Source organism: Lolium rigidum, chromosome 2 (genome assembly GCF_022539505.1).
Source record: "Lolium rigidum isolate FL_2022 chromosome 2, APGP_CSIRO_Lrig_0.1, whole genome shotgun sequence".
In the NCBI taxonomy this organism is placed as follows: domain Eukaryota; kingdom Viridiplantae; phylum Streptophyta; class Magnoliopsida; order Poales; family Poaceae; genus Lolium; species Lolium rigidum.
The window spans coordinates 85,089,210-85,116,062 of NC_061509.1; the positions used below are offsets into that span (position 1 = coordinate 85,089,210).

At 46.4% G+C, this 26,853-nt stretch overlaps 1 protein-coding gene across 1 annotated transcript; it reads right to left on the reverse strand.

Moving 5' to 3' along the window:
- Nucleotides 1-15,850: 15,850 nt before the first annotated feature.
- LOC124692040 (ABC transporter A family member 8-like) lies at nt 15,851-23,131 on the reverse strand. Its single transcript, XM_047225337.1, has 18 exons — nt 23,033-23,131; nt 21,946-22,312; nt 21,741-21,826; nt 21,529-21,658; nt 21,231-21,341; nt 20,996-21,156; nt 20,623-20,778; nt 20,331-20,493; nt 19,979-20,104; nt 19,807-19,890; nt 19,302-19,669; nt 18,834-19,034; nt 17,903-18,012; nt 17,438-17,522; nt 16,811-16,939; nt 16,630-16,735; nt 16,408-16,496; nt 15,851-16,315 (listed from the first exon to the last, which is right to left on the reverse strand). Exons 1-18 carry the CDS (start codon nt 23,090-23,092, stop codon nt 16,007-16,009), a joined length of 2,841 nt encoding a protein of 946 aa, XP_047081293.1. The 5' UTR covers nt 23,093-23,131; the 3' UTR covers nt 15,851-16,006.
- Between the last annotated feature and the right edge of the window lie 3,722 nt (nt 23,132-26,853).

The window sequence follows — 26,853 nt, forward strand, 5'->3', positions numbered from 1 at the left end:
AAAAGTGATTTGAGATGGTTCTATATCCAATGCTACCCCTCCGGGTGTGCCGGCTTCTCGGACATGGGGTTCCTACACTTAGGCGGATTCCGCATGTATAGTGGGGAACTCCTCGGAGGTGAACCGGAGAGAACCTTGGGATCATATGGGATGGTACTTGTTTCCACATGTACCTATGACCTAACCAAGCTCAAACGTAGGCATACGCCCACCGGGGAACCCCCGATGGGATGCGATCAAAGGGGTAGACGGCGCGGTCAACGGAACTAGGGTTTCGTCGTAAATCGAGCATCGGACCTAGGGAATGGCCCCAAAAGTTGTGTGTGTCCACATGGCATGCACAAAAGTGATTTGAGATGGTTCTATATCCAATGCTACCCCCTCCGGGTGTGCCCGGCTTCTCGGACATGGGGTTCCTACACTTAGGCGGATTCTCGCATGTATAGGGGGAACTCCCTCGGAGGTGAACCGGAGAGAACCTTGGGATCATAGGGGATGGTACTTGTTTCCACATGTACCTATGACCTAACCAAGCTCAAACGTAGGCATACTCCCACCGGGGGAACCCCGATGGGATGCAGTCAAAGGGGTAGACGGCGCGGTCAACAGAACTAGGGTTTCGTCATAAATCGAGCATCGGACCTAGGGAATGGCCCCAAAAGTTGTGTGTGTCCACATGGCATGCACAAAAGTGATTTGAGATGGTTCTATATCCAATGCTACCCCCTCCGGGTGTGCCCGGCTTCTCGGACATGGGGTTCCTACACTTAGGCGGACTCCGCATGTATAGGGGGAACTCCCTGGAGGTGAACCGTAGAGAACCTTGGGATCATATGGGATGATACTTGTTTCCACATGTACCTATGACCTAAGCAAGCTCAAACGTAGGCATACGCCCACCGGGGGACCCCCGATGGGACGCAGTCAAAGGGGTAGACGACGCGGTCAACGTAACTAGGGTTTCGTCGTAAATCGAGCATCGGACCTAGGGAATGGCCCCAAAAGTTGTGTGTGTCCACATGGCATGCACAAAAGTGATTTGAGATGGTTCTATATCCAATGCTACCCCTCCGGGTGTGCCCGGCTTCTCGGACATGGGGTTCCTACACTTAGGCAGATTCTGCATGTATAGGGGGGGAACTCCCTCGGAGGTGAACCGTAGAGAACCTTGGGATCATATGGGATGATACTTGTTTCCACATGTACCTATGACCTAAGCAAGCTCAAACGTAGGCATACGCCCACCGGGGACCCCCGATGGGACGCGATCAAAGGGGTAGACTGGCGCGGTCAACGGAACTAGGGTTTCGTCGAAATCGAGCATCGGACCTAGGGAATGGCCCCAAAAGTTGTGTGTGTCCACATGGCATGCACAAAAGTGATTTGAGATGGTTCTATATCCAATGCTACCCCTCCGGTGTGCCCAGCTTCTGGACATGGGGTTCCTACACTTAGGCAGATTCCCGCATGTATAGGGGGAACTCCCTCGGAGGTGAACCGGAGAGAACCTTGGGATCATAGGGGATGGTACTTGTTTCCACATGTACCTATGACCTAACCAAGCTCAAACATAGGCATACTCCCACCGGGGGAACCCCGATGGGATGCGATCAAAGGGGTAGACTGACGCGGTCAACGTAACTAGGGTTTCGTCGTAAATCGAGCATCGGACCTAGGGAATGGCCCCAAAAGTTGTGTGTGTCCACATGGCATGCACAAAAGTGATTTGAGATGGTTCTATATCCAATGCTACCCCCTCCGGTGTGCCCGGCTTCTGGACATGGGGTTCCTACACTTAGGCGATTCTCGCATGTATAGTGGGGAACTCCTCGGAGGTGAACCGGAGAGAACCTTGGGATCATATGGGATGGTACTTGTTTCCACATGTACCTATGACCTAACCAAGCTCAAACGTAGGCATACGCCCACCGGGGACCCCCGATGGGATGCGATCAAAGGGGTAGACGGCGCGGTCAACGTGAACTAGGGTTTCGTCGTAAATCGAGCATCGGACCTAGGGAATGGCCCCAAAAGTTGTGTGTGTCCACATGGCATGCACAAAAGTGATTTGAGATGGTTCTATATCCAATGCTACCCCTCCGGTGTGCCCGGCTTCTCGGACATGGGGTTCCTACACTTAGGCGGATTCCCGCATGTATAGGGGGGAACTCCTCGGAGGTGAACCGGAGAGAACCTTGGGATCATATGGGATGATACTTGTTTCCACATGTACCTATGACCTAAGCAAGCTCAAACGTAGGCATACGCCCACCGGGGACCCCGATGGGACGCGATCAAAGGGGTAGACGCGCGCGGTCAACGAACTAGGGTTTCGTCGGAAATCGAGCATCGGACCTAGGGAATGGCCCCAAAAGTTGTGTGTGTCCACATGGCATGCACAAAAGTGATTTGAGATGGTTCTATATCCAATGCTACCCCTCCGGGTGTGCCCGGCTTCTGGACATGGGGTTCCTACACTTAGGCGGATTCCGCATGTATAGGGGGAACTCCCTCGGAGGTGAACCGGAGAGAACCTTGGGATCATAGGGGATGGTACTTGTTTCCACATGTACCTATGACCTAACCAAGCTCAAACGTAGGCATACTCCCACCGGGGAACCCCGATGGGATGCGATCAAAGGGGTAGACTGGCGCGGTCAACGTAACTAGGGTTTCGTCGTAAATCGAGCATCGGACCTAGGGAATGGCCCCAAAAGTTGTGTGTGTCCACATGGCATGCACAAAAGTGATTTGAGATGGTTCTATATCCAATGCTACCCCCTCCGGGTGTGCCCGGCTTCTCGGACATGGGGTTCCTACACTTAGGCAGAGTCTGCATGTATAGGGGGAACTCCCTCGGAGGTGAACCGGAGAGAACCTTGGGATCATATGGGATGGTACTTGTTTCCACATGTACCTATGACCTAACCAAGCTCAAACGTAGGCATACGCCCACCGGGGACCCCCGATGGGATGCGATCAAAGGGGTAGACGGCGCGGTCAACGTGAACTAGGGTTTCGTCGAAATCGAGCATCGGACCTAGGGAATGGCCCCAAAAGTTGTGTGTGTCCACATGGCATGCACAAAAGTGATTTGAGATGGTTCTATATCCAATGCTACCCCCTCCGGGTGTGCCCGGCTTCTCGGACATGGGGTTCCTACACTTAGGCAGATTCTGCATGTATAGGGGGGGGAACTCCCTCGGAGGTGAACCGGAGAGAACCTTGGGATCATATGGGATGATACTTGTTTCCACATGTACCTATGACCTAAGCAAGCTCAAACGTAGGCATACGCCCACCGGGGGACCCCGATGGGACGCGATCAAAGGGGTAGACGGCGCGGTCAACGTAACTAGGGTTTCGTCGTAAATCGAGCATCGGACCTAGGGAATGGCCCCAAAAGTTGTGTGTGTCCACATGGCATTCACAAAAGTGATTTGAGATGGTTCTATATCCAATGCTACCCCTCCGGGTGTGCCCGGCTTCTCGGACATGGGGTTCCTACACTTAGGCGGATTCCGCATGTATAGGGGGAACTCCTCGGAGGTGAACCGGAGAGAACCTTGGGATCATAGGGGATGGTACTTGTTTCCACATGTACCTATGACCTAACCAAGCTCAAACGTAGGCATACTCCCACCGGGGAACCCCGATGGGATGCGATCAAAGGGTAGACGACGCGGTCAACGTAACTAGGGTTTCGTCGGAAATCGAGCATCGGGCCTAGGGAATGGCCCCAAAAGTTGTGTGTGTCCACATGGCATGCACAAAAGTGATTTGAGATGGTTCTATATCCAATGCTACCCCCTCCGGGTGTGCCCGGCTTCTCGGACATGGGGTTCCTACACTTAGGCAGATTCTGCATGTATAGGGGGGGGAACTCCCTCGGAGGTGAACCGGAGAGAACCTTGGGATCATATGGGATGGTACTTGTTTCCACATGTACCTATGACCTAACCAAGCTCAAACGTAGGCATACGCCCACCGGGGGACCCCCGATGGGATGCGATCAAAGGGGTAGACGGCGCGGTCAACGTAACTAGGGTTTCGTCGTAAATCGAGCATCGGACCTAGGGAATGGCCCCAAAAGTTGTGTGTGTCCACATGGCATGCACAAAAGTGATTTGAGATGGTTCTATATCCAATGCTACCCTCCGGTGTGCCCGCTTCTCGGACATGGGGTTCCTACACTTAGGCGGATTCTCGCATGTATAGGGGGAACTCCCTCGGAGGTGAACCGTAGAGAACCTTGGGATCATATGAGATGATACTTGTTTCCACATGTACCTATGACCTAAGCAAGCTCAAACGTAGGCATACGCCCACCGGGGACCCCGATGGGACGCGATCAAAGGGGTAGACGACGCGGTCAACGGTAACTAGGGTTTCGTCAGAAATCGAGCATCGGACCTAGGGAATGGCCCCAAAAGTTGTGTGTGTCCACATGGCATGCACAAAAGTGATTTGAGATGGTTCTATATCCAATGCTACCCCCTCCACATGCCACACGAACACTTGCTGTAATCCTGAATCTGTACGTGGAAACTCCCGCTGCGGGTTTGTCGGTTCCTATTTCATGGTAAAGTGGGCCCAACCTTTGCTTTCCATGCCATGTGTGATAATCTATTCTTATTATTTGCAGCCAAAAAATTAAAAAAAAAAAGAAAAAAAAACCCTACCTATGCCGACGGTCACCGTCGGCACATACACGGCCGTCGGCACAGTGCCGTGGCCATAACGGCCAGGTCGACACAGTCGGGGGCCACAAACCACTGCGCCGCGCCCAGCCTCACCCCGCCTCCCGCGCAACCCGCCCCGCGCCGCCGCCGCCCCGCCGCCGCCGCCCGCCGCCGCCGCCCGCCGCGCCGCCGCCGCCCTCACCGGCCGCCCTCGCCGCCGCCACCTGCCGCGGCCGCCGGATCCCGCTGCCGCCGCCACCACCCCGCCGCCACTCGCCGCCACCACCCCGTCGCCACCCGCTCCGCCGCCACCTGCCGCCACCACCCCGCGCGGCCGAGCTGCTCCGCCGCGCGCAGCAACCCCGCCGCCCGCAGCCTCCCCGCCCCGGCAGCCTCCTCGGCCCCGCAGCAGCCCGGGCCGGCCCGTTCCCGGCCCGCGCGTGCCGTCCGCGCAGCACCCCGCCGCCGCGCCGTCCCCGCAGCACCCCGCAGCACCCCGCAGCACCCCGCCGCCGCCGGCCATATGGTAAGGTACTCTTACCTTTTGTTTATTTTTTTAGCTTTTTAGTATTTGGCTATTTGCAATTAGCTAGGTAATTTGAAATGTTAAGAATTTGAAAGAAACATGTAAAGAATTTGGAAATTGAAATGAAGTAAAATAGAATTTTGTAATGTAAATAGAAATTGAAATGAAGGAATAGAAATGGAAATTGAAATGAAATAAATTAGAATTTTGTAGAAATGCATTTGTTTTATCAATTGATGAATTTGCATTGACAAATTTTGATTATTCTAACTAGGTCCCGTAGTGAGCATCCCGCGTGACGATCCCGGATCTTGCGGCGCATCTCTACGACCGTCGACATCGCCGGTTGTTCGACTACTTCCTCTACAGCCCGAGGGTGAGCTGAATTGCCGACTCCCCCTTCGCATTTTTTATGTCATTAGATTTAATTTCTCCGTCAAGTCGCGTAACCTAGGTGTCAATTCCCGTCCGCAAGCGTTACGCGGATAAATATGCATTAGTGGTCAGCATATTTTGAACCGTAACGCTTGTGGCATTTACGGGACAGTCGCCGGACCCGTAGTTGGGTACGTTTTCCATGTTCGCTCGGGTGCGAGACAGGATTTCGTCGCGCCTCCCCGTTGTTCTCCGGATGCACATCCTCTCGGCTTTTTGCCGAGACGTGTATCGGGAGAGCAGCGGGGAGGTGCTGCCGAAATTCCGTCTCGCACCCGAGCAGAACGTGGAGAACGTACCCAACTACGGGTCCGGGGCTGCTAGGAGCCCACCTAGTAGAGATGTAGGTTGATGCACGCGTTTTCGCCGGTAGAAAAATAAAAATATGATGCATTCAATTTCATGCTACTATTTGTTGTTTGTCACGCAATAAAGCAGGATGGCTGATAATGAGTGGATGTACAGTGGCCGTGTTAGTTCGACTCAAGTGACAGATGAATGGAAATGGAAGACCGATTTGTTAGTGAAGGAGTTAGCTCGTGGTTCGAAGGGGATTGTTCGTCCCCGTTGCCCTTGCAATGTCTGCAGGAGGCGTCATCCTAAGGATATTCTAGAGATGACTAAACACCTTTGGTGGAATGGGTATATGCGTGACTACGACCCGCCGGTCGACTTTTCTCGGCACGAACGTGATAGAGGTGAGGTGATGCGGCAGCGGATCGATGGCAATGAGAACGATGGCATCTTAAACTTGCTAGATGATCTTCGGGATGCCGACATGCCGTAGTTACCATGGGACGAACGAGTCTGAACCGGAGGAACCGCCTGAACCGGAGGGACCGCCACAACCGGAGGAACTTCCAGAGGAGGAACCTGAGCCAACCGCGAGGGCCTTCATTGATATGATGGCCTCAGCTAGGAGGCCTCTATACCCGGGTGCAAAAATGTCTCAACTTGATGGCATCACGCAGTTGCTAGCCGACAAGTGCATGTTTGAGAGTACTCGAGCATCCTTTGAAAAGACTCTGAGCACAGTAGGTAACATGTTGCCTGAAGGTCATTGCTTGCCCAAGACCATGTACGAAACGAAGAAAATCTTGAAAGCATTGAAAATGGATTATGTAACATATGATGTCCGTCCAAAACTTTGCCTTTTGTTTTGGAAAGACTATGCGGATGACAAGTACGGTGCCAAGTGTGGTCACTCTAGGTATCATGAGGTAGATGTAGGCAATGGTCAGAAGAGGCAGACAAAAGTAGCCATAAAGATTCTTCGTTATCTCCCATTCATCAAAAGAATCCAGCGGCTTTACATGTTCGAGGAGACTGCCAAGCAGATGACATGGCATAAGACCGGGATAAGATTGCCCGACGAGCAGAAACGGGTACCCATGGTACATCCATCTGATGGTCAATCATGGAAGCGCTTCGATCAAAAGCACCCAAATGAGGCAAGTGAGGCTCGGAATGTTAGAATTGCGATAGCAACCGATGGATTCAACCCATATGGTATGTCGACCGCCGCGTACAGCTGCTGGCCCGTGTTTGTTATTCCGCTCAATCTCCCTCCCGGAGTCGTAATGCAAAGGAAGAACATATTCTTGTCGATGATCCTTCCAGGGCCCGAATATCCAGGGAAGAAATTGAGTGTCTTAATGCAACCACTTGTGGATGATTTGCACCACTCGTGGCATCACGGTACATTGACATACGACCGAGCATCAAAGAGAAACTTCATCATGAAAGTTTGGTTCCACTATTCGATGCATGACCTACCCGGTACGCCCTATTCCGTGGGCATAGTACAGCTGGTAAGTTTCCATGCCCGAGTGTGCGAGCACGAACTAGAATTCAGGCACCTAAAAGCTGGACACAAATATGTTGCCTTTGACAAACACCGCAAGTTCCTCGATCCAGGGCATCGGTTCAGATCCGACAAGAAAAACTTCACGAAAGGCGTAGTTGTGCTTGAACATAAAGAAATACCAAAGTTCAATGGTGCAAGCTGTTGATGCTGAGCTACGTGCTCTCCAGCCTAGTAAGGAACCCGGCCACCAATTTGAGGGATATGGTAAAACGCACAACTCGGACTCACATAGCGGGCATAACGAGCTCGAGTATTACAAGGACCTTGAACTTCCCCATAATATCGATATGATGCACACCGAAAAGAATTGTGGGGAGGCATTCCTTAACACCTGCTGCAACATACCGGGCAAGTCAAGGGATAATGTTTCAGCTAGAGTCGATATTGAGGAGATATGTGACAGGGTGGCTCTACACATGCAGCCTCCCGAGGGCAATCGAAAAGGTTGGTTAAAGCCGCATGCCAAGTACTCGTCTTGATAGCGCCGACAAGAAGGAGGCATTTACGTGGCTCAAATATGACGTGATGTTCCCCGATGGTTATTGTTCGAATATGAGTAAGGGAGTCAATCTTGCTACGGGAAAAATAAACGGGCTCAAGAGTCACGACTATCATATATGGATTGAGCGGCCGATGCCGGTGATGCTTCGAGGGTATCTCCCCGATCATGTCCGGCGAGTGCTTGCGGAGGTGAGCCATTTTTTCCGCACGGTCCGTGCTAAGCGGATATGTACCGAGGTGATTGAGAAGCTGCAGCAGCAAGTGCCGGACATGCTATGCAAGTTAGAGATGATATTCCCCCAGGGCTTCTTCACTCCGATGTTACATCTCATCGTGCATCTCGCCAACGAGGCACTCTTGGGGGGACCGGTGCAATGATCGTTGGCAGTTTTGTATTGAGAGGGAGTTCAAATATATTCGGTACAAATGTGGAAACAAAAATAAGATTGAAGCATGCATAGCTGAGGCAACTCTCCTCCATGAGATGGCGAGACGCCACGACAATGTACTATGCCAATGATGTGCCCACTAAGCATAACCCGGTCGCTCGGTACAATTCCGATGAGCCCAACCGTGACCCAAAGCTCTTGCTCTTCAAATATCCCGGTGGCAAGGCCGGTGCCTCAAAAGTGGAGAACATTTCGCCAGAAGAGAAGGATTGCATAATGCTTTACGTGCTTATGAACATGGAGGAAGTGGTCGATTTCATGAGGTAAAATGATGAACCAATTACTTTGCAACCAGTAACTTGGTTTTGGTCTAATACGTATTTTCTCCTTTCAACCAATTCCATGATGAAATGTGGTCAGGAAGAAATGGTCCCACTCCCACGCAGTGGTACACTCTTCTGAAAGAGGGTGCCCCGCCCTTAAATAAAAGCTTCGTGAACTGGTTCCATGAAAAAGTAATTTCTCAAATGTTCCTCTTACTTTGCAATCCGTGACTTGTCTTATTACACGTAACTAATGCACAAAATAATCTGAACTGAACTTGTAGGGAGCTGATCCCAACGTTGAGATGACAGATGAGTTGAGATGCGTTTCCCAGGGTTTTAACCGTAGAGTCCATACGCATGAGAAGTATGATGTAAATGGGTATCGCTTCCATACGGAGTTTCACCGGAAGAACCGGCCTAATGCAAAAACAATAAATACCGGGGTCTACACCCGCGGAGCCGATGATCTTGATTACTATGGAAGGTTACAAAAGGTATACGAGTTGACGTTCAACAACGCAAACATAGAACTCAAGCTCTTTGTGTTCAAATGCCATCGGTTTGACCCACACGGTGGAATGAGAAGCACCCCTTCCATTGGTTTAGTTGAAGTTAGGCCTACAACCACCTACAACGGATCCGACGTCTATGTTGTGGCTCACCAAACCAAGCAAGTTTATTATTTGTCCTACCCATGTCAGAATGAGGAACTCATGGGCTGGGAAGTCGTGTTCCAGGTATCGCCACATGGTAAGCTACCCATCCCCTCCGAGGACGATTACAACAACATTGACCCGGTAACATATGAGGGAATTTTCTATCAAGAGGAAGAGCAGTTCGGGGCTCTTCAAATAGACATAGGTCTTCAGGATCTCCACAACGATGTACAAATGCGTGGTGAGACCGTGGTGGACCCGAAGGACATAGCTATGCTCACCAAGCGCCATGCGAGCAAAGACAACATTGTCGAGACTCAACCGGAACCCAATGCCGACCATGAATACTCATATGATACCGATTTTGATAGTGAGGCCGAGAACCCAATGCCTAGAGATGAGAGTGGTGATGAATGGTGAGGGTCTTTTATGCTTAGTACCTACATTATCATTATGCTTAATACATACATTTGTCATTATGCTTAGTACCTACATTATCATTATGCTTAATACATACATTTGTCATTATGCTTAATACCTACATTTTTCATTATGCTTAGTACCTATATTTGTCATTATGCTTATTAATTTTCAACATGCTTATTAATTATTTTCTCTTTTTCTTATGCAGGTAATTGCCCAATATGAGCGGACGGAAGGCATCATCGAGCTCCTTGCTTGATCAGATGCATCGGCGGAAGCCGGGGCCGGGTGCTTCCGGACGGAGTGCAAGACCCATTATTCCCACCCGGCGTTACGAAGACGCGGACGGAGGACGGGGAGGACGAGGGGGAGGACGAGCTGGAGGACGAGGGGGAGGACGAGCGGGAGGACGAGGGGGAGGACGAGCTGGAGGACGAGGGGGGAATGCACAGCTCCTTCTAGCTGACATTCCCTCTGCTTCTGGCTCAGTGGCTTCACAGTCGCTGGACGAGGAGGAGGACACTAGGGAGGAGGAGGAGGACACTAGGGAGGAGGAGGAGGAGTCTAGGGACGAGGAGGCTTCGACGGAGATGGCTACGGAGGATGAGAAGTGGCTCCTTGTCCCAGGAAAGACAGAGTAAGTAGTAAGGTGATTTCATTTTCGTTATGACACTTAGCATTTTCTAATGTTTGATAATTGTGCAGGAATTTCACATACACGGGGAATGTCCGCGTGCCGGGGAGTCCGATTGGAGCTGCTATTAGGAAGTACCGGCCGGGGATGTACACTCCGGTCCTTGGGGGCGAGTCCAAGCTAGCCTACACTTGGGAAGACTTTGAGATAGCGCCTTACCCCGGCTTTACTTCCGCCGCCGACGCCGTGATCAAGAAGTTTTGGGTACGTAATGCATACTCTTTGGGTTTCGTTCATATGTAGTTGATAACCCCACCGTGATAACTCATGCCTCTCACACTTTTCGTTATGCTTGATTGCAGCGCAATTATAGGGTGGCGACTGAGCATAAGGAGAGGGCGGACGTGATCCTCCGTAGCATGTGTCGGAAGTTGACACGGCAGCAGTGGTACAACCAGAGGATCACGTGCATCGGCCACTTCTATGCTGAGCAGGGCGTAAGGTACACAAAGCCTGAGATTGTGCGGGGACTCGCCCGGCTATGACGATAGAGCAATTCATGTCGGTAAGTAATTGTCAATGCGATTCTATGTACTTGCGGCTAACTTGCAACTATATTGTTTGTTCTTCAAATGAGTTTTGATTTTGCAGAGTTGTACCACATTGGGCTGATAATAATAAGAGGGCCGCCTTCATGGAGTTGGTCAAGAATTGGGTCGGCGAAAACCCCGATTTCAAGGCCGTGAGCGACCGGAACAAGGCCAACCGTGGGAACCAGGGAACACACAGTGCGGGGAGCAGCAGCACCGATCGCTATCGGGAGCGTCTGGTACATATAAAAATGGAACAAGCTGCATTTTTTTTGATTTTCGATGATATGCATAACATTTGTTTTGTGATGCAGGGGAAGAAGCTCGGGAGGGAAGTTGGTGAGATGGAAGCGTGGACGCACATGAAGCCGGTGACGCCCGGTCCGAACGAGCCTCGGCCCGCGCCCGAGAGGTACTACGGCAAGGCCAAAGAGAGCAAGGAAAGATACTGCGAGGAGTACGCCAAGCTCCATCCGGAGGTGGAGGACCCGATGACCGAGCCGGTCGACGAGGTGGCGATGATGCTCGGCGGGGTACGGCCGGCCGCATGGACGTCCTGCCCGCCTTGCCGGGGGTTTCAAGCCTCGGAGGAACTTCACGCAGATCAAGGCTACCCTCCCTCCGGCAGCTACGCTACCTCCTCGCGGACTACATGCCGTTCTCGGGTAGAGGTAGATGTAAGTCATCCACACTTTCATCCTCTCGTTTTGACTCTTGTTCCCGAATGGCTATGTTGATGAGACGCATTATTTCTGAAATTGTAGACTCAGCTCGAGGAGGCATATGCGGTAGCTTACGAGGAGTATCTCGAGAAGGTTAAGGAGCATGACCTTGTGAAAGATGCCTATGTCCAGTGGACGAGCAACCAGATGGCGGTAAGTTTCAATCTCTATGGTTGCAAAACATCATAAGTCCCCATGTTTGAATCTGAGCTATCTCTCCCGTTTCTTGCAGAGTTTCACTCGGTTCATGATGACCCGGAGTGCGAGAGGAACCACTCCCGAGCCACCTCATCCGGGGCCGACGCCAGTGTTCCCGTCCAAGGAGGAGTTCTATATCATGTACAAGCGTCAGCGTCAGTTGACCCCGGTAAGTTGCTAACTTGGCTAAGTTGCTAACTTAGTGTGACATGGCTAAGTTGTAACTCCCTCCAACATGTAGGGATTGGGAGAATCCGGGAACGACACTCCTTGTGGTACGCCGATGCACCCCGGTCGCCATTCTCCTGGTGCTTCTGCCGAACCTCGGCATTTTTCTGGTTCCGGTGGCTCTCGTCGTGGTTCTACCTCCCCGAGCACCGTCGAGATACAGCGGCCTCACTTCACCGACTCGGAGCTAGCTCGTCACTGTAGCTAGATCGTCACTCGGGTGGTGCACCACCATACATTGTACTAGCTACATGACACATGCTATATGTGTAGAATGATCTATGTAGGATGACTATATGTACCGTATTGCTTGTGTGCTATATTTGTACTAAATTTGGGATTTGGTGCCATATTTGTGCTATATCTGTGATGTGAGCTATATGTGTGCAATTCGTATATGATACTGCTATTTTATATGCAATTGCTGTGCAAATGGAGCAAAATCAGGCAAATTAAAAAAAAAATGTGCAGCAGCTGTGCCGACGGTGTCACCGTCGGCACAGGCCCATAGCTGTGCCAAATGGCAGGGTCTGTGCCGACGGTGACACCGTCGGCACAGCTGCTGCCCAGCGCGCGTTTTTCCCAGTTCAAATCAGAACGATTTCCCGCCGGTTCTGGGAAAAAAAAAATGAAACTGTGCCGACGGTGTCACCGTCGGCACAAGTGGGCACGTTGACGGCAGCCGGCGTGACGGCGAGATGACTGTGCCGACGATGGGCAGGCCGACGGCCACCGTCCAGCCGTCGGCGTACGCCCTGTGCCGACGGTGTCGTGCTACGCCGACGGTGCTCGCGCGAACCCCGACGCCATCTGTGCCGACGCCGGTACGCCGACGGTCACCGTCGGCAGAGACGGTGCCGACGGTGGACTTACCTGTGCCGACGGTGCGGGGCCGTCGGCCCACGGCGTCTTCCCCGTAGTGACAGGCATGTGCCTGATCATATCAAGATGATTTTGCCTCACATCTCTGGTCTTAATACTTGGTGGAATATATAGAGACAACATAAACATGTTGATTGCTGACATGTTCATTATCCTGCAATCTCAGAGCAATATGGACAGGCTATAGCAGTGGGCTACCATGGTCATAGCTCTTCGCGTTCTTACCTTCTTGGAATGTTTCTGCAATTCCTACATGGTAGCAGTACAAAAAAAAAGGAAAATCAGTATATAGTTCTTTTCAAATCCTCCAATGTGTAAACCCAGTTCTTTGGCATATGGTTCGCAATGGACTAATAATACAACATTCAAATCAAATACCTAACCAAGAGAATATGAGTTCCGCAACAACCCTCTATCAGAAACTCTAGCCTCTAACAAACTGAACCACTTCACCATGATGTTGAAATACATGATTGTTTTAGAGAAGATGTTGAAATATCCATGATTGCGCTTCCCCGCCCTCTTCTCCCACTGCACCCGCCAACACGCCTCGGTGGCTACTGTGGTGGCCTTGGGGCTGGACCTGCAGCCACGGCTCACCGGAGCTGCGGCGGCCGAGCTCGTCCTGATGCGCCGGATCATCGGCGACACTCATCTTACGCCCTCCCCCGACGACCGCTCCATCGACTCCGCCTCGGGTCCCAGCTTCAGCTCGCGGGAGGCATACCGGATGGTCCCCCCCGCCGCGTCCTAGGGACGTGTCTGCCTGCATCACCTGGGATTTACGGCTCCCCTCCAAGCTGAAGATCTTCGCATACCTCCTCGACATCGACCGGCTGAGTACCCGCGCGAACCTCTTTTACAAGCATTGCGCGCCGTTCGAGCGCTTCCTGCCCTTTTGCCGAGACCGGGAGGCACTTGTTCTTCGACTGCAGCCTTGCCTCCTCGGTCTGGACCCATCTGGATGTCTCAATCCCGGATGGGCGGTTCTGCATCTGGAGCATCCGTCCCCCCCTCCAGATTCCGGTCCACACCTGGCGTATGGGAGTTGCGACGATCCTTTGGGCCATCTGGAAGAGTCGCAATGATCTTGTCTTCAACGGAAGACCCTCAACCCCGAGTTCCACGTTGCTCCGTGTTTGCGACGACCTTGCTCTTTGGCGATGGAGGATGTCGACGGACGGCCGTGGCGGCCTGGATAGGCTACGGTCCTATGTCTTGACCAAGCTTACTTGAGCTTCGGCTCGTCACCACTCTTCCCCCCTGTACCTCTCACACTTGTATCAAGCAATAAAAACAAACGGTGGGGTTCCCCCCCCCGGTCAACCTCGAAAAAAAAATACCCATGATTGTTTTAGAGAAGATGTTGAAATACCCAATATGGCCCACGCAACACAAGACCATCGGTGGGTGCAGGATGTGGCCTGGAGAGTCGTGTTGTCCGCCAGGATTTGGCTGTTGGACGTGACCAACGAGCGCAACAACGTCGAGTTGTTGCATCTTGCCCGAGCGACATGGAGGCAATGAGATGCTGCCGCCGATGGAGTTTTTGTCAAGATAAATAGTGAGGTTCCAGGATTCGGATGGTGGCGGTCACCTCTGCGTGCTTGTGTCCCTACCGTCAGTCGGGGATGATGGAGATCCGTGTAGAGTTCGGTTTGACTTAATGAGGCGAAGAAAGATTTCATTTGATGGCATTACAAGGAAACAAGGCAGTGAGGCAAGGAAAGATTTCATTTGGTTGGGCGCTAATGAGCGGGCAAGGTGCTAGTGCTAGAAAGGTTGATTAATTAGCCCTTTTTCGGCCTGATTAATTACCCATTTAATTATTCATGTAATCTCTGATTTGTTTGGATTCAATATCTTGCCTTTTCTGAGTGCGGAGCATGCGTGCTACTTTAGATGCATATCAACGGTGGGATGCGCTAGATATTTGATATCAAACATTTTTGATGACGTACGGACTCGAATATAATACTCACTCCGTTCTTTTCTATAGTGCCTATAGATTTTTGGCATTTGTTTCAGAATATAAGGTTGTAGAAACGGAAACACTATAGAAAGGAACGGAGGGAGTATTATATTGGGTACCCTATTATATTCTAGTCCGTACGTCATTAAAAATGTTTGCAAAAAAGAATTTATAGCTTTTGTGTACCGTTTGGTAACCTGCTTTGTATCCGTCTCTCAAAGCAAAAAAGTAGTTTGATTAATAATGCGGCAGTACTTTTACACAAACGGCAACCTAGTTTACAAAAAAAAAATCATTCAAAGGAGAATACACCGAACAAACTGTTCAAATAAATTTAAAGATTCTTAATAACTAATTTTGTTAAGTGTTAAGTTCTGAAAATCAGAAAACCTATTTCAAATCTGTAAAAAATTATAAAAATAATATTTAAAAAGCAGAGAAATAATCCAGAAAAGTTAGAAATAAAATTTGAAATACAAATACAGAAAAAATAAAAACTGACAAACACGTTTGCTGGAAATAAAAATCAGTGATAAGAGAAAACAACCAAATAATAAAAAACATTATGAAATTATAATTGCTATATTACCTGACTATTCATGAATGTCTCTCTTCATTTTCTAACTATTGTTTGGATTCTCTAATAAGTTTACTTCAGTTTATGATTTTATTTATAATTTACCTCATTTTAAATAAATTTCACGTCGTTTGAATTGTTTTACTAATTCATCATTTCTGCTAGTCACATGTACTCCCTCCGTACCGTTTTAATCGACCTGGAGCGGTGCATACCAATGTACGTTTCACGTGATGGCGTGCGTCGATTAAATAAGAACTGAGGTAGTATCTGATGATCTGAAGCTACACCAGACATGATCCAAACTCATTTGAAGCCGTACAAGCTCAGCGCATTGCTAATTCGCCATACATTTGTGTTCGAAAAAACATTCGTCATACATATATCTGAAGCCGCTACTATGATGAGCTGCAAACAGAGGATGCCTCGCTTTCCCTGGCAACTCTGATGAACACGTCCTCCAGAGTAGTGTCAGCCAGGCCCCAGGCGAGAATCGTCACCCTACTCTTCGCATTCTCCATGGCATGGAACACGTCTGATATCCTGACCTCCTGCTTCGGCATCTCAAACTTCTGCGTCCCAGAGATATGGTACACCCTGCTCACCCCAGGCGAGATGGACTGAACTAGTTTCTCCACCTCCTCCGCCTCCTCACCTGCCGCAGTCGTTATTGTCAGTACATATGAGCCTCCGTACTTGGTTTTCAGCTGGAAAAAGGCAGATTGGGTGGCCGTGTTAGCATCCAAGATCAATGATCATTTGTGAGGTATGATAAATTTATCGGCGCATGTTGATGCACCTCTTTTGAGTTTCCGATGCACTGCAAGGTACCGTTCGCGATTATTCCTATTCGATCGCACAGAACTTCGGCTTCTTCCATTGAATGTGCTGCAATATTGATGGAAGTAAGTTTGAACTTTGATGATGCGGTATCAAGCTCAAGTTGCACAGACACACACAATAATGTGGTACTGAACTGAAAATATACTGCTGTTTGAGAATTGAAGGTAAAGTACTGTACTCGTGAGAATTATGGCCCTGTCCTGTTTAGCAGACTTTACGGCATTCCATAAGTCTTTCCTCGATGCGGGATCTAAGCCCGAACTTGGTTCATCCATATAAACAACCTACAATGTTCTCCAAGCAAAAATATTCAGAAGATCGCAGAATCATGCATGAATTCTTCTCATAAAAACAAGTACCTTTGGGTCACCAATTAGAGAGATTGCAACACTGAGACGACGCTTCATGCCACCGCTGTATTTTGCTACAAGCTTATCAGCAACACCACCCTCAAACAAACGCACACTTTTCAAAGATTGTTTGATAGCCTGAAAACAAAACATGGGGATGTTTCAGTAGTTGCTTCTGTAGGGAATGATGATTTGGTTTTCCATCTAAGCAAATGGCAATATGTGATGATAAAACAGCGAGTTCTCTGCATAAGAGGAAAAAATGAGTCCAGGAAAGTGGGCAGGAGTATGTGAATATGCTAATTCTTGCCTGTTAATTATGACTGCATCAGAAAACTAAAATGTGTATCGCTTATTTTGACATCCACTTCTACATTAAGCCTAGGTATATAATCAGCCCTAATTGTTCAGATAAAAGACTTTATGGCTTTGAATTTGTGGTGGAAAATTTGTGAAGCGTACGGGTTAGCTCAGAACAAATCAGCCCTATGTGCAAGTGATGAGCTCAGCTTTGGTCAGCTGGTCATGGAAATGAATATTATGGTGCTTCAGTATCTAGTGGTAAATGGTATCTTTAGTCGAGTTCATACAAAATGCATTGAAAATATCACCATATTAAATACTGTAACGCATTACCTGAGCTAATTGTGTACCCTTCAATTTCTTAAGCCTTCCGTAGAACAACAAATGCTCTTGGCCAGTCAGTGTTTCCCAAAGCAAGCTGCATGGTGACAGTCAAAGAAGGAGAAAGTGACTACAATCACAATTTTTAAAACTACACTAGCCAAATGCTCTCGCACTGCTACGGATTTTTTTTGGATTGCTTGAGTTGTTCATTGTCCTCAACTTAATGTAAAATAAAGAACGACTATAATTTATTTTTCCAATAAATAAGTACTGTAATCATACATTGATTTTGTAATTTATCAAATGTTAATGATAAATATTTCTACCAGCGGTAATTAATTTCTTCGCTGCATCAGAAGTAATCTTAGGGTGACCAGACCGCAACCAGCTCAGGTCTTTATAAGAGTAAAGATTGTGTCAAACTAACCTACATCACTAATCCAAAAAATCTGATGGAAAGAGATTAGAAATTACTCATGCTGCGGACAAACACCGATTCCTGAATAAATTTTGTCCATGTCCAGTCGTATGTCCATTCCTTCTATGTACGCCGTGCCAGATGTAGGTTTCGTAAATCCAGTGAGCTGTTGTCAGGTTAAGAGTCCTTCAGTTTGATTACATGATCTACCTGATTATATGCTATTAGTTATGGAAAATACATTGATGCTCACGGGTGCCAAGCACCCCATGCATCCAAAAAAATCCACAATAAATTTAAAAAAGGTTAAAAAATCCGAACCCATTTGGGACAAATATGATTAAGTATTGTACTTGTATAAAAATATTCCGTGAGGGAACTACTATCACTGCATCCTGGGTAAAAAAGACAAAATCGAAAAGCCCCATGTCCGCTATATTCGTCATAAATTTGTCTTTTTTTTCCTAGGATACCATGGGAATCATTTCGAGCCCAAATATGTTTATATACGAGAACAATACTTGATCATATTTTGTTTCCAGGAGGATTCGGATTTTTTTCAATATTTGAAATTACTACCAATTTTGGGCTTTATGCTGTGCATAGCACCCATGTGCCAAAAATTCGCGTCCAATAGTTATGGACTATAGCTAGAACCATTTGGGATGCATGGACAGCAAATTCTTCAATCCAGCTAGTACACAAAACCATAGACTGTGCTAGACGTAATCCACAGCGACTGCTAGCACACAAATTCTTTCTTGATGCATAGAAATGGGCTGCACTTTTGAAATGGTTATATTTCCCAGAACAGGATGTGCTAGACATAATTCACAATAACTCCACCTGTTGCGGGATATCTGTTTGGTTTGCACATCTAGGAGGCATAAAATCTTAATAAAATATAACGAAATCAGACCCCGTATTAAATATTTTGACGAGGGTAGCCCTGTAGTAAATTATAGTATCTATTAAATTCATACTTACCATGTTGATGAGTGTGGTTTTTCCAGCACCATTTGGACCAAGAACACCAAAGCACTGCCCCCGAGCCATTGAAAGGGACAACTCTCTGACAGCAATTTTCTTTGAGTTGCCATCTTTTCCACGATACACTTTCTTAAGGTTGTCACATATGACTGAATAACTTCTATTTGGCTCCTGTAATAGCTGTCCAACTATTTCTCTCTGTAAGCAAATATGGCAATGCTACATTAATTAGTACTCTGTCATAAGGTTCAACAGGAAACATATTCGCGCAGGACTAGAATTACACTCTAGGCTAAGCTGCTATCACATTTTATACATCAGTGAAGTCTGGTAAAGTGTAGAGAAGAAAAAAATATGTAACTCCAGAGGCTAGACTCAAATTTTTAACATGCCAATGATCATAAGGTTAAGAGAATGGACCAGAGAACAGAGTTAATATATACGTATGGGACAAACATAACACACCTCTTTGATAACATCTGTCCTCTCCATTTCAACAGAAGCTTTGAACTCTTGAACTTGCATGGTCTGCTGTTGAGCTGCTGAAGATTGCTTTGCAGCCCGGTGTGAGTGAAGAAGTAATACTGCTTTTCTTATTCCATTTTGAAAGGAACCAAAGTGATCCAGGTAGAATGATAATGACATGAATAGGATCCATTCGAATATCATTATGGTTAAAACACTTCTCATCCCATTTTTGGTATCACTCAGGTCGCTCCACTGCATACCCGTGGAGCCCATAACACTTACCAGTAATGCAGATTGTGATAACTCGTACACAATGCGATACAAAGAAAATGGAGGAAAAAGTTCCAAAAGTATAATCCAGCTTCCTTGAATGAACAAAAAGGAAAGTTCCACACAAATCATTGGAATTAAAGAACAAAAGGTTACATGAAAGAAGCCCTAAAATCTTAATGTCAACTGCATAATGATATTCTACAAAGATAAAATCACATATATACAGTACCTGAGAGGAAAATGTCTTCAATATATGGCTTGAAAAAAAATTCTGCTATAAGTCCGGACCCAAATATGTAGAAATATCCTGTGACTGCAGCGTGATATGCCAAATAATCAGAGTGGATAATTTTATACCATCTGATGGAAGGACTGTGCCAATACTATTTATGGAAGCATACCAGTAGCTGTCCTCACATTTGAGAAGCATGTAGCCACAAGAAATGCAAATGAAATTTGCAAGTTCATGTAAGCAAAGTAGAACACAAACTGCAGGTCATAATTATTTAGTCGAAAGAATGATATTCCTGAAAATAAAACAAAAATATAAGAAATATCCTTCTAAACTGTAACAGTTTGATGACAATCTTTTATCAAATAAATTTATCACAGTACTAAATAATAACATTGATTGATCATACCAAGAACCAACTAAAATAGGTGAAATAACATTTCCCAAATTTTCAAAGTGAAAGTCATTCTTATATTTATTTGCACAGAAAAACATCTGTAGTACTTAAAGTATTATCTTACTTAGTGCAACACCAAATATCATGAAGGACAGCATGTATAGCGTTGATAGAAGGATAAAATACGAATATGTTATAGTCCAATATGGCAAATCACCAAGACCATGCATCTTCATCATGATCCTAAGCTTATTTTGCTTCTCATATACAAGGTTGGTCAAAATTACCTGCAATATCAATTCATTCTATAAGATGAAAAGGTTGCTAGTATTTTTATTTGCTTGCAAAAATCTCAGAATAAGTAAATATTTCAAATTGACTGGCGTTGAAAATAAATGTATAAAGATCTGCCATACCGGGAAAAGAAGCATCATAGTCCATAGATAAGGCAGCTGTCCTATTATTGAAGATATATCAAAGCTAAATGATTTAGCTGCTCTGGGCATATCTTTAACAAAATCAAATGATATCTTAAGAGCATTGCCTCTTAAATGAAGGTATGCACTTGATGCCTGCAAAATGAAACTCTGTAAAGTGGGAGCAACAATAATTTAACAACAAAGACAACACTATGCGAATTGAGTCTGTGACATGAAGAACTGTGTGCTAGTATGACACTAAGCTAATTTGTAGAGAGCTAAGAAGTTGCAAATACACAGTTAAGAAATGGAGAGAGGTTATCCTGGAGGTAGAATGTACTATTCTTCTCTAAAATGAGAAAAGTCATACCATATTTGTTAACCTTGGAACTTGAAGCAATCTAGGTGCTTCCCATGGCCCAGGTAATTGGATGATAGAGATTCCTGTGTCCACCTTACCAAACTTGTTTGTCGAGTTATATGAAATGACCAAGTTAAAGTTGCTCAGATCAGAGCTTAAGAAGTCGTACGCTGGAAACAACATAACCCAATATTAGTGAGTAGTAGAGTAGAAGAAATGATTCAATAAGTTGGAAAGGTTTTACCTGCAGCAATTTCATTTGTCTTGTTCCCTCCATAGTATGCTTTATACAGTTCATCACTAATGAGCCACGAATTGTCGCGCCAGAGCATTAATCCTTCCGTGCAATTCACATCTGCTCCAGATTTCAGTAAACATCAGAAATAACTAAAATGCACCGCAACTGGGTGAAATTGCTAGATGTCAAGACGACATTAAGAATAGCTGAAGCTGTCATTGCTGAAAGTTTTTCTACTAAGGCTCCGACGATCATTGCTCAGTAAAAAGTACAGGTTTGAACTTTTATGAGAACTCTTTTTTACCTTTGGTGACAGTTTCCTTGCCTTCTATATAAGCATATGAAAGTGTCAGGTTCGGAGTACATATGTTCTGAAGAAATGAGTTCACTCCTGGAGGATTGAACAGTGTATTTTGCATATAGTACCTGTTAACCTGCAGTTTTGGATACGTCACGGGATTTCCAGAACAACAAGGATCATTCAGAACACATGACTAGGGGAACGGAAAGTACTACCAGAACAAAATCGGCTAACGCGGAGATGTCGTCGGCCGACACGTTCACCGACGTGCTCTGCACGGGAATCATGTTATCCATCACACCTGCATAGAGCAAAATTCTATCAAAACGCGACACTTTAACTATATAGAGTAACTCTGCATCCGTGGACGTAACTTCAACTTCACCACGCACTGACAGAAAGAACAGAGTTACAGCATACTTGAAACGAAGGACTGGTTGGTGCCGGTGACGAGGAACCTGGCGGCGCAGGATCCGGGAGCCGCTGCGCCGGCGCTGCACGACGCGCCGCCATCGTAGAAGAACGGGTTACTCGACGATGGCGACGGGATCTGCAGCACGGGTGGCCATTTGGGGGCGCGAGGCAGAGGACACGAGTCCGAGCACACGGCGCCCCCCGTGCTGTTGCCCGACACGACGGCATTGTTGCAGGAGCAGTCCACGAGGATTGGATGTTCTCGCTGCTCCTTGGCTATCTCTCGGTCGATGGTGATCTGCAGGCCGCCGATGGCCCCACAGATGATCAGCGGGAAGAAGATGAGGCAGCAGTTGGTCTTGCGGGCGCGCCTCTGCCAATTGGGGAAGCCACAGACTCAGATGAATGAGAGCCAGGGTTTCTTTATCCCGAAAATTAGAAACAGAAAACAGGAAGAAATATAGTATAACATATATACTGAAATAATCTTCTCAAGGGAATTAGACATTGAAGTATGATGTCACGGGGTAGTGTTACATAATTCTACAGGATTTTAGAACATATATTCTGGTGACAGATAGATATTATATAAATTGAATTTTCTCGAAAAAAAAAAGAGATTATGTTTGTTATGCCATCAAATTGGGGGCATTGTTCGACAACTCTAGTTCTACAGAAAAGAAATTCTATAGAAAAAACCCTGGAACCCTGCAATTCAAAGAGGTTTAGCAAGCATCTGAGGTGTGATTTTGGCGTTTGAAAACTTGGAACTCCCTATACTTGTTGCAAAATTGGATCCTGAAACCAAAATCGTATGTACTTGCTGCATCTTTGTTGGCCAGAACTAATAGCATGATAACACAGGCCCAATTAATTAGGATCGATCATCTGATGAACATCATGACTCCTCTTCGGTAAAATCCGCGGGATACATGCAGGATCACACAAGATGCATTTCTGTCGAATTTTGCAGGCAAGAACAGAAGAAGAAGATGAGGAAAAGCAAGAAAGGCCAATTCCGCGGGATACAGTTCGACCTGGACACCAAGAAACCGAAAATACAGAGGAGGGGGGAGATCCCAGGACGCGTCACCTGGATCACTATATTCTTCCTGAAGAGCGCGTTGGTCTGCTCGAGATTGCTCGAGCCCATGGCGCCGCCCCTTCTCTCCGTCGGAGAACTCGAAGCGACAAAGAGAAATCAGACGCCAGCCTGCAACAGTGGGAGGTTTTAGAGTGTCCAGCCGGCCGAGAGAGTGCGTAGTGACTGTTCTGCCCCTGTAGAGTGGACTTGAGTTTACCGTGGTCGTCACGGTTTAGGAGTGGACCGACAGGCGACAGGCCGTGAGTTCTTCCCACTGAGTAGGGTCCAATCTGATAGGGTGGCACATTCGGCGTTTTGCTTGTGTGGTCTGCGCACAACTGCACTAGGCGACGCCGGAGACTGCATTGGGCTCTCTGTTCGGTTTCGTCGGAAATGGAAATCCACCAAGGATATCTCCGCGTTAATTGTTGGAGCATATACCTATGGAGAGTGCTGATGTGTGCGTGAGATATGCTTCTAGCTGTATACAGGTCTCCGTATTTAAGGATGGTCATAGTGGGTAGTATCATATAGTAGTATCATGTATATGATACTTTTCTATGATACTAGATCCATAATATAGTATCATAGACTAGTATCATAATTTTGCTCTATTAATTGATTTTCAGAATCCCAATACAAATTTGCGTACAAGATTTATTTGATACTAACTTTTCTCGTGATGTGCGCTATGATACAGTATCTACCTATGATACTCTAATCTTCTCTCTCATCCATAATTACCTGCCACATCAGCATTTTTGGTGGGATTAGACTAGTCACAATGCATAGTATCATATAGAAGTATCATGCGTATGATACTACTACATGTTACTATCTCCACAATGCATGGTATCATATATTAGTATCATAGCCTTCATATATTAATTGTTTTGTCGAATCTCAATGCAAATATGTGTACAAAATTTTACTTGACATTATTTTTTCTAGTAGTATGTGCTATGATACGGTATCTATTTATGATACTAGTACACTATCTCTCATCCTTAATTGCACTGCCACATCAGCATTTTGCATGCATGGAATGCATGATACTACCTATGATACTCCCATTGTGGATAGTCTTAGGATGCATGATACTAGCTATGATACTAGCACTATGGCTAGCCTAAATCTAGGAGTAGATATATTTTAGCATCCAGTTTGCCTAAACATGCAACAGGTATTCAGGGCCAGAGGGAGTAGTATTTGCTGATGGCCGTGGCTATGAGAACAAATTAGATTATTACTATCTCCATCCCAATTAATAAAATCTATATTTTTAAAGTCAAATTATGTAAAGTTAACCAAGTTTCTAGAATAAATCATTCACACGTACATTATAAAATTAATTTTATTAGATATCTCTATAGTATAGTATTTATTGCTAGTTTTTCTACAAAATCGTAAAGTTAACTTAGCGTGACCGAAAGTGCACATGTTGTAAGTAGCTAGTTTGAAAAATAAGAATTTCAAATCATGGTGGAGCTGTTGGTAGAGGTATATATGTATCTTCTTATCGTTTGCCAAACGGAGTTGCACGTAATTCTAGATCGCAAGCAAGAACGTGCTGAAAGTGTTTCCGACTTTGTGTGTTGAGAGAAAAACAATATTAAAGAAAGGCAAGTAAAAGGTGCTAATAGAGAATAAACAATGTAAAGATTATGAAACTGCCATAGGGCTAAAGGCGTTCTCGGGGAATTACTGGTTCACCATTAGCATTTTTAGAATGTAAATAAGATATAACATGTCTTGGTTGTATTCATGTGCAGGGAAAGGGGTCCCATACATAGATGCAAGCATATGCTTATGCATTACACCTCTCATAACCACAACAATTTCTTCATATAGCAAGCAGCCAAAAAACTTGTAATTAAAAGGTTCTTCCCGTGGTTATGGATATCCACTCTGTGAATCTTCTATTTCTCCCTTGTCAATACATGGCGGCGTAGGCAGCATATCATGTCACTTGTATCCGCGTACCACCAACCACACACCACTAGTAGGAAAAGCCTCATCAGTGGCACACGAAACTTTGATTCTGTGGCTCACGGGCGGTGCGCCACAGAAACTTCGCCACAAAAATAGGGTTTCTGTGGCGCACCTGACCATGCGCCACATAATTAAGTTGTTCTGTGGCGCATATGGACGTGCTGCGCCACAGAAAAAGGTGCGCCACAGAACAATGTACAGGTATACTCGATTTTGTGCTCCCTGGTGTATTATACAGATTTTATACAGGTTTTGTACACAGTATACAGGTATAATATAGAGAGATAGAAAGATATAATATTGACACATATAACATAGCAACATTATACATCATCATCACAGTACTTATAGCCCGATCGAGTTACATATATAGTGCCAAGTATCAAATGTTTTGCATACAACTCTTAATTCATACAAATTTCACAATTTCGAGATACAAAGTAGTCTTCATCCGGTTCCTCCTTTGCTCCCTCCTCTCTACCCACCAGGCTCGCTTGCATCGGGGTCTTCATCCAGTTCCTACTATGATTAAAATGGAAGAAAGTGAGACCAACAAGTCCGATGCACAAGAGAATTGGAATAAATGCCTCATACATTGTTGGTCAACACAAATATTAACATTCAGGCATGGTGTAAGTGAGACTAAGTCCGATGTACAAGAGATTGATATTTGTGCTATCTTACCAGGCTCACTTACGCTACCACCAAGTGTACGGTGACCAAACATTTTAATCATCGGCATTTTGAAAATACCAAAGCAAATGGAATAAGTGCCTCATACATTGTTGGTCAACACAAATATTAACATTCAGGGATGGCGTAAGTGAGACCAAGTCCGGTGCACAAGAGATTGATATTTGTGCTATCTTACCAGGCTCACTTACGCCACCCCCAAGTGTATGGTGACCAAACATTTTAATCATCGGCATTTTGAAAATACCAAAGAAAATGGAATGACAAAATGGAATAAGTGCCTCATACATTGTTGGTCAACACAAATATTATGGTCAGAAACCATAGTTGCAGTATACACCGCAGTATACTTTGCAGAAGGGCCCCCTTTGCCCGGCCGCCGTTCCGTGAACGGGTCCTTGACGACACAACAACGCCGATCTGCCTCTCCGGCGCAGAACCACGGCAGTCCCAGCCGCCTCCCTTGTGGCTACAAGGGAGGAGGCTTGGACTGGCGTGGTTCTACACCGGAGAGGTAGGTCGGCGTTGTTGTCTCGTCAAGGACTCGTTCACGGAACGGCGGCCGGGGAAAGGGGGCCCGTCTACAAAGTATATTGCGGCGTATAGGTGACCAAACATTCTAATCATCGGCACTAAAATGGAAGAAAGAGCCAATGCAATCAAGAAGTAGCTAGTATGAACTAAATGGAATGCCTCATACTTTGTTGGTCGAAACAAATATTAACATCCAGGGATGGAGTAAGTGAGGCCAGGTAGGATGCACAAGATATTGATATTTGTGCCATCACACCAAGCCTCACTTGCTCCACCCCCGAGTGTACGAGTGATCGACCAACCATCTAATCATCGGCAAGTACAAAAACACCAACAAACCAGCAACCATGGTGATATAAGTCAAGATGCGCAAACACACATAGCATGCATGGAGCAGATGCTCCAAAGGGATTACTCATCACTTGGTATAACCAAGTGATACTGGCAAAAGAGAGGCCAATCAAGAACCAGTAAATCCAGTAAGTGATAGATATGCCTAAACAAGCAACAACACATAGCATATCCCAGCTAACCAGATGAGACAAGTCTTGGTAGCCAACTTAATCACCTAGCACCACCTAGCCTTTTAAAACCATCGAAACTAGTCCATT